The 7,681-nt window shown below is 47.3% G+C and overlaps 1 protein-coding gene across 9 annotated transcripts in view; it reads left to right on the forward strand.

Annotated features, from left to right (window-relative positions):
- SIPA1L2 (signal induced proliferation associated 1 like 2) overlaps positions 1 to 4,267 on the forward strand; it is a 240,798-nt gene extending 236,531 nt beyond the window's left edge. For all 9 annotated transcript variants that reach the window (XM_019797353.2, XM_011222166.3, XM_011222167.3 and 6 more), the window contains 2 exons: positions 641 to 722; positions 2,954 to 4,267. In XM_019797353.2, coding sequence (XP_019652912.2) covers positions 641 to 722; positions 2,954 to 3,100 — 229 coding nt within the window. In that variant the 3' untranslated portion in view covers positions 3,101 to 4,267. The remainder of the gene's footprint in view (positions 1 to 640; positions 723 to 2,953) is intronic.
- The last annotated feature ends 3,414 nt before the right edge of the window (positions 4,268 to 7,681 follow it).

A 7,681-nucleotide genomic window follows, 5' to 3' on the forward strand; every position in this document is an offset into this window, starting at 1 on the left:
GGGCCAGGATCCGCATCTGCCGCTAATTGCTGCCACCACCCCGATGGACAGGGACCTTGCATCAGTCTCCCGCTGCCAGGCTGCACGTGCGGACCTGCCACGGGCACAGCTCCCCCCCAGAAGCCTGGTCCTTGACCCCGCCTCAGGCAAAGGAGCCGTCTTGTTCCCCTGTATTCTTGACATGTTTATTCTTTACCTGATTCCAACTTTCTTATGAACTTGTGTGACCGTTAACTGGCCCATTCATCTTGGTAATGAGCTTCATGATATTTTCTTGACAGAGAAAAACAAATTGGGGAAATCGAATCTATATTTGGTTTCCAGGACCTCAATGTTCTACCTAGTCTCAGTTGGCTAAACTGATTTAGATAATCTATCTTCTGGGTTGTTTGTTTTTTACCAATATATATGCCTGCAGATTCTGAATCCCTATTTAAATCAACAGAGATCCAGAAGGGATTTTCTACCAAAGCAGAAATGTGTTCCCTTTCCAAATCTGACATAATATTATGTATTTCCTCACTGGGCTCTAAGCACATGAAATAATTCTTTGAGTGAAAACTTTACCAACAAAAGTACCGAATGCTACCTCTTTACTTCCATGGCCTTCAGTCTTTCTGACTCCACCCTCCTTCTCTAGGGAGCGGTCTCCATCGACACTGACCGGGAAAGTCAATCAGCTGGAGTTGATTCTCCGACAACTGCAGACTGACCTTCGGAAGGTAAAGGGATCCATTGCAATCTGTAATCAGAAGTCTGTCCTGCACAATCATCCCCTTCCAACCAGTAGAAACAAAAATGAAGACACTCAGGAAAGATAGTCAAAGCCAACAACAGAAACAGAGCCTCCTAAGGTCTAATTCTCTTTTCTGGCCTCCCGCTCGTATTTTTCACTGTAAGGGGACCCAAGGATTGCGGGAAATAGGACTAAACGAGGGTGAGCCTTCTGGACGGCCAGTCTTCGGAGCGAGGTGGAAACGCACAGGCTAGCGTTTTTTGGTTCAGGGAGTGATCGGTTGTACGAACTATTGATGAGCTGACCTGAGAGGAGTTAGTTGCCTGGAGTGGAGAGGTTCCGGGATATGGACTCTTCAGAGCTGGAACCAGAAAGGTCCCAAGCAAACTGGGACATCACCCTGCCTCCAGCTGTAGGGTAGTTGGAGAGCTGAATATAAGAGTTGAGACAAGAAATCAAGATAAGGAGAGAGAGAAAGAGACAAAGCCCCTGGTGTATCTATAGGGTGGGATTAAACTGAGGGACCTGGAGTATAAGCTGGGTGAGGAGACATGCTGTCCCTGCAGGGGACAGTGAAAAAAGGTAAAACTGGTGCATTCGATAATTATTGGAGGAGTAGATACTGGAGAGATGACTCTAAAACGACAAGGGATGGGGGTTGGGACATGGGAGGCTGAAACACGAGCAAACTATGCGGTTTATGGGTAATGGCAAGGCATAGGATGTGGCCGTGGGAGCAGGGGTTGAGGAGGGGTGGGTTTCCAGATCACAGAGAGGAAGTGGTGGAGAGAATGGATTGGATTTGGAATCATCAACAAACATGACAAGTGGTAGGGGAGAGAAGAAAAGCGAACCACATTCTAGAATCTTCCATGAGTGATGGGAGGGACTGGAGACAGAGTAGATAATTGCAATGAGTAGGGGTGGCAGGTCCTATAACCTGATGTCACACTTATCAGAAGAGCTGAAGTTTTAGGGGAGAAACTCCCTGGGCACTGCAGGATAAGCTCTTTGCCGGACCGCCAGGTCCCAAGTCTTCCCATGACAGGCGGACAGCCTCTCCCCCTTAGGGAGCAGCCAGGAAAGCAGTGTCCTCGGGAGAGGGCTGGATCCATCTAGAGGTGTGAGGATAAAGGGAATTTCAGGGAAGAGGTTGAGAGTTCCAAAGGTTTTCATGGCAGAGTACCAGTTCCACAGGTCACAAGGAAAGGAGCAGAGGGGTCTTGGAGGGGCGGGCCTCTGGTGGCCTTAGCCATGTGAGATGTTCTGAGCCATGCCGGAGTTGGGGACCTCTGAGTGACTAGGGAGAGTCGGGGCAGAAGGAAAGGAGTGTTGAGCCTTGTCCTCGGGTGATACTCAAGCCTTCTTATAGTGTCTCTCAGCAGTGACCCAAGTGGTATTGGGGGTGCCTGGGCAGGGGTCTGGAACTAGAAGCAGACCTTGAGGGAGGTGCCCGAAGTGCCAACGGTAGACTTAAGAGTCTCGTGAAGAGGCCGCAGTCCCCAGCTCATCCCAGAGGAGTGCCGGAGGCACAGCTGCGGGTGGCATCCGCGGTCACGTTAGATCCCATCTTTTAAAAAATACCGATTGTTACAATCTGACAGTGACCCTTTGTCTTCTTTGGGGCAGGACATCCCTTTCAGCACTTGGGAACTGAACTCAGTGTTGTACGTTTTTCATTGCTGTGTATTGGGAACCACAGATGGGATTCTTCTGGAAGTGTTGATTATTTTTACCTAGTTTTTAGTGGCAAACTCTGAAGGTCATTATGGAAACATGCTGCAGCGGGACAGCTTACGGGGGCGTGAAAGGCCTGAGTACTCGCTTTATTAGAAACACACCTGCGACCAGCATCACTGTTCACACCAGCTGTGTGTGGTGAGGGAGTTCGCTCGGAAAGCTCGTACGTTTGTCCCAGGTCTGTCTCCTGAGCTCCTCCCGTGGTCTCCCGGGTTTGGATGGAGGATGATGTCAACTCCCCCAGATAACAGCTATCTTGATACCCGTTGTAGGCGAAGGAGAGTGACAGGAAGGAATAGGCCAGGTGTTCACCCCCAGCCCTTCTGTCCTTGGCGGACCCCAGGAGCAGGCCAGTCACCCCCGAGGTGGTCCAGCCCCCGCATCCCCGCAGAAGTGAGGCTGAGGGTCCCGGGCCTGCAGCTCGGGAACAGGGGATGTGCCGGGCACGCGTGACGCCGTCTGCTGCGCTCTCCACAGGAGAAGCAGGACAAGGCGGTGCTCCAGGCCGAAGTGCAGCACCTGCGCCAGGACAACATGCGGCTGCAGGAGGAGTCGCAGACGGCCACGGCGCAGCTGCGCAAGTTCACTGAGTGGTTCTTCAACACCATCGACAAGAAGTCTTAACCCGGCCTAGCCTGCCGGAGGTGGGGGGCCTCGGGGGGACGCCCCGCGCCCCCCGGGAACTCGCCAACGCGTGGTTTCTCAGCGTGCTTGCCGCCAATCGTAGATTTGTTTGCCGTCCCACCCCGTCTAGCACCGCTCACCCCCCGCAGGGTAGGGAGGCGACGCTTTCCCGGAAGCCATCTGGTGACAGCAGAGAGGACAGCGAGGCCGTGTGCACATGAATGTAACCCCCGGAGTCGAGATGAATGTAAACCCCGGCGTGGGGTGGGAACCTCTTCGTGTGGGACTCCGCGGCCGTTGGGCTCTGGCGCGGGCGCACCTCAGGACGGGGAGCGCGGGGCTTCGCTGCCTTGCAGCAGGTGACCTGGTAGACACGGGGAAAGCAGCTGACCATAGTTGGGGCTTTAGTAGTATTGTAACATAAACCCGAAAACAAATAATCAGACATAGACTTTAATGTTAAAGGTGCTCTATTTTTTTGGATGTACAGCAGTTTTATTTCTCACAGCCACATTATCATAGCAATAAGAAAGGGGCATAGTAACTAGATGGAGAAGCCGCGTGGGGGAGATTAAAAAAAAGAAAGTGCTGATGTCTTTAACACTAGTTTGAATGCAGTTCATTTAGAGACTTATTTATTTGCAGGAGCAAACAGTGCCTGAATATTAACAGTGTTCTGGTTTAAAAAAAAACGAGATACATATGCCTTGTATATGGCTCAGTAAGCAGTCCCTTCAACTCCTAGTTCACTGTGTATAGTTAACGCTCTGCTGAGAGTAGCGCACGCCTGCTTACGTCCTAGAATCTCCTAGAACCTCCCGTCGGCGGGGAGCCAGCAGAGTCCCGTGTACACAATGCCAAATTTGTTTATCTTTGTACAGAAGCTTTGATGAAGTGTCTTGTATTTAACGCCCTTATTTAAGCTTATTTAACCTTAAATTGTTAATTTTATAAACTTTGGTTTGACCTGCACTACGACAAGGGGGGTGTAGGTACAGCAAGCTCTGGGGGGCCGAGCTTGCCCGGAACAGACTAGAAGCAGGGCGGGAAATTCGAACAACTGAATGCTGCTAGTAACAAGTCCTTTGTATTGCTTTACCATTTTTAACTGTTCTATTTGAGATGAACATACATTTTGCTTTTTTAATAAATGTTCAAAAGAGTCCACATCAGTCACGGTTGTTGTCCGGTCAATGGAGATTTCTGGCATCTCTGTGTCAGTAATTTGAGTGCATGGGGGTGCGTTTGGGGTCATTTACCGAATCCTGCTTTGCCAGCTTCTTCTAGAATTGCAAGCTCATTTGAAGGAAAGAGTAATTCGAATTAATAGCTGCCGTGTTCCACACACTCTTCTCTGCCCGTTTCATCAGCAGGGTTCCCATTGTTACAGCCCAGGAAACTGAGGCTCAAGTTCAATGATTTACCCCAGCCAGGAATTGGGCGTTGCTTACAAGAAAATACAGAAGGTAAAAGAGGAGGAATTTGAAAAATAATCGGGAAGAGGTAAACTATAAATTTGAATTAAATGTAAGACGAAGAAGACCCAGAATGTGAGCCCCAGTGGGAACAGAGCCCCAGTAAGGTACAAAGTTCTCAACCTTCTGAGAACAGAAATTATACGAAGAATTTGGAGGAAGGAGAGTGATTTCTAGAACTTACCCTAAAAGGGATGTCTTTCGTGGGCTGCACCTGAGAGGTGTACTGAAAATATTCAACATTCCTATACCCCATTTAGAAGTAGGCTTTTCCTAAGGCTGTTCTTGAAGCCGCCCTGTGAACCATACCGGTGCGCTTCCAAAACGCCTCCAGTGATTGCAAGTTTTGTGGGAATCAGGACGTTATGGACCAGAGAGAGATCTTCCCCGCTCCCTTCCTTTCCTGTCACTGTGTGCCAGGCATGCAGTCTATATGGGGGGACAGACATTAGATTATTTCAAAATGTGGAGAGGCAGAAATAAAGAGGACCTGAATGGGTTCCTTAAATAATCATTGTAACAACTGACATTGTTGGGATGGCTCCTGTGTGCCAGGCATCATCCTGGCCCTATTGATGTCTGCATCGCTGCGTGTGCGAAAATATACACACTCCCTCTATACAAATCAGGAATAGAGACATAGTGTGCTCAGCAGAGACCCCTGTGGGTGGGAGACTTTGAAGGTGGAAAGAAAGCCAGCCATGAGAAGCCAGCCATGGGAAGAATATTCTAAATAGATGGGACACAGAGTTCAAGGGCCCTGAGGCTGTAGAAGTCAGGATGCACGAATTAGGTAGTAATGGGGAAAGTGATGGGACGAGTTGGAAAGACAGATCAGTAGAGAGTTATAAGCTGTGGTAGTCTGGATTTTGTTCTAAGTCAGAAAGAGGCTGTTGAAGCAAGAAAGGAACAATATAAGATGTGTATTTTAAAAGACTATTAGGAAAATGAACGAATGAATGAATGAATGAATGAGTGAGTGAGTGAGTGAATGACTATTTGGACCTCTGAAGGAGAAAGGATCACCTAGGACAGGCATCTGCAAACTTCTCTATGGGGGCACATAGTAAATATTTTAGGACTTGGGTGTCACATTCTTTTTTTTTTTTTAATATTTTATTTATTTATTTGACAGAGAGACATCCAGCCAGAGAGGGAACACAAGCAGGGGGAGTGGGAGAGGAAGAAGCAGGCTCTCAGTGGAGGAGCCCGATAGGGACTCCATCCCAGGACTCTGGGATCACACCCTGAGCTGAAGGCAGATGCTTAACGGCTGAGCCACCCAGGTGCCCCTTGGGTGTCACATTCTGTCTCTTGAATATTTTCAAATTCTGATTACCCCTGAAAGCTGGAAGATCACTCCACTCTTAGCTTTCAGGCCACCCATCAGCATAGCTGACCAACCCCTGCGATAAGAGAAAGAATAGAAAAGAGAGACCAGGGGCACTAGGTGGTTCAGTTGGTTGAGCGTCTGACTCTTGGTTTCAGCTCAGGTCATGATCTCGGGGCTTTGAGATCAAGCCCCACGTCAGGCTCCCCCCTCTGCGGACAGTCTCCTGAAGATTCTCTCCCTCTGCCCATCCCCCTGCACGCGCTCTCTCTCACTCCGTCTCTCTCCGAATAATAAATAAAATAAAATAAAATAAAATAAAATAAAATAAAATAAAATAAAATAAAATAAAATAAATTAAAATAAAATAAAATAAAATAAAATAAAATAATAAAATAAAAAGTGAGACCGGTCCCGGGGAGAGGTGAGCACAACACAGCTACAATGAGGCGGGAAAGGTGGAGAAAAGTAGATGGGTCACACTTGAAAGATAGAACCCACAGAACCGCTGATGGGTTGGAGACAGGAGGGAAAGTTTTGGTTCAGGGATAAGCCCTAAACTTCAGAAGAAAGGATAGACTCCACGTTCATCAGAGAGTTTTCCACAAATCTGTCCAGCCTCTAATAAAAGCTTACCAGCAGGTGGTCCTTGGCAAGGGCCTGAGTGCATCGTCGACCAGCAGTGGATGCCTGTGCCATAGAGGGCAAGAAGCAGACAGAAATGTTGACCTTGTTTAGAGAAGAGAGGAATCTGACCAAACCTAGCTGAATGGAGAGCGATCCCACCTTCCTAAAGTGTACCTGTAGACAAAACCAGAAGGTGTGTTTTGAAGAAGTACTTCTCGGTCTACACTAGCAAAAGATTGAGTCGTCTCTCAAGTCTGCCTCCAAAGGGCCATGCCCAAGAATGGCCAAAACGATGTTGGTCTGTTAAACTTTTCTCAAAGGGGTGCTGCCAGTCATACGCCACAGACGTGCTCCCATAGAACATGCGGCTTTGTGCAACTTGGCAGCCTAGTGAACACTGTCGGTTACAAGATGTACCCTTTACCAACTAAACATGTTGACTTTCTGGAACATTCACCAAGTACAAACTAAATATTGGAATATGTCCACTAAAATTATTTTTACTTTGGAATAATTAATATCCAGCCGGTTTTTCTCTAACCATATGGAGTGATCTATTATGTATTAAGGACAGTCAACTATGTGACAGAGTTCATTTGTATGCTAGAGGCTTCTGTCCTGCCATTCTCTGCATCAAGGAGCAGGTTTATCATTAAAAATACAAGTTAGATTTGAGAGGGGCATAATCCCAGTCCTGCCTCTCCTAATCTCACAATTCTCTTTTGAAATTCCAGGAGTCTGTTCTGCTGGTCCATTAAAATGCAGAAATTGAATAAATATATATATATATATATATAATTGATATATACATAACGAAAGTCTTCATCAAACTTGAAGCCATAAAACTATATCTTCCTGTCTACAGATACAAAGAGATATCTATAAAAAACAGAATAATACTCTTGATTTCTTCAGAAGGAACTATAACTGGTTAATACTGGAATACTAGGATATTAAAATGACTTGCTCCTTATAAAAAAAATATCAGCCTGAGAAACCTGGAATTGCAGGTTAGAGCGAGAGCTGATGCAAAATTTGACTGACAAGCCATGAATTCCCTAGTTTTGGAGAAACTGTGAACATAGCCCCTTGAAGAGTCAACCCCACCCTTGTTCCCAACCAGGTGAAGGCAGGTCACTACAAAGGAGC

The sequence above is a fragment of the Ailuropoda melanoleuca genome, chromosome 6, assembly GCF_002007445.2.
Source record: "Ailuropoda melanoleuca isolate Jingjing chromosome 6, ASM200744v2, whole genome shotgun sequence".
NCBI classification, from domain to species: Eukaryota; Metazoa; Chordata; class Mammalia; order Carnivora; family Ursidae; genus Ailuropoda; species Ailuropoda melanoleuca.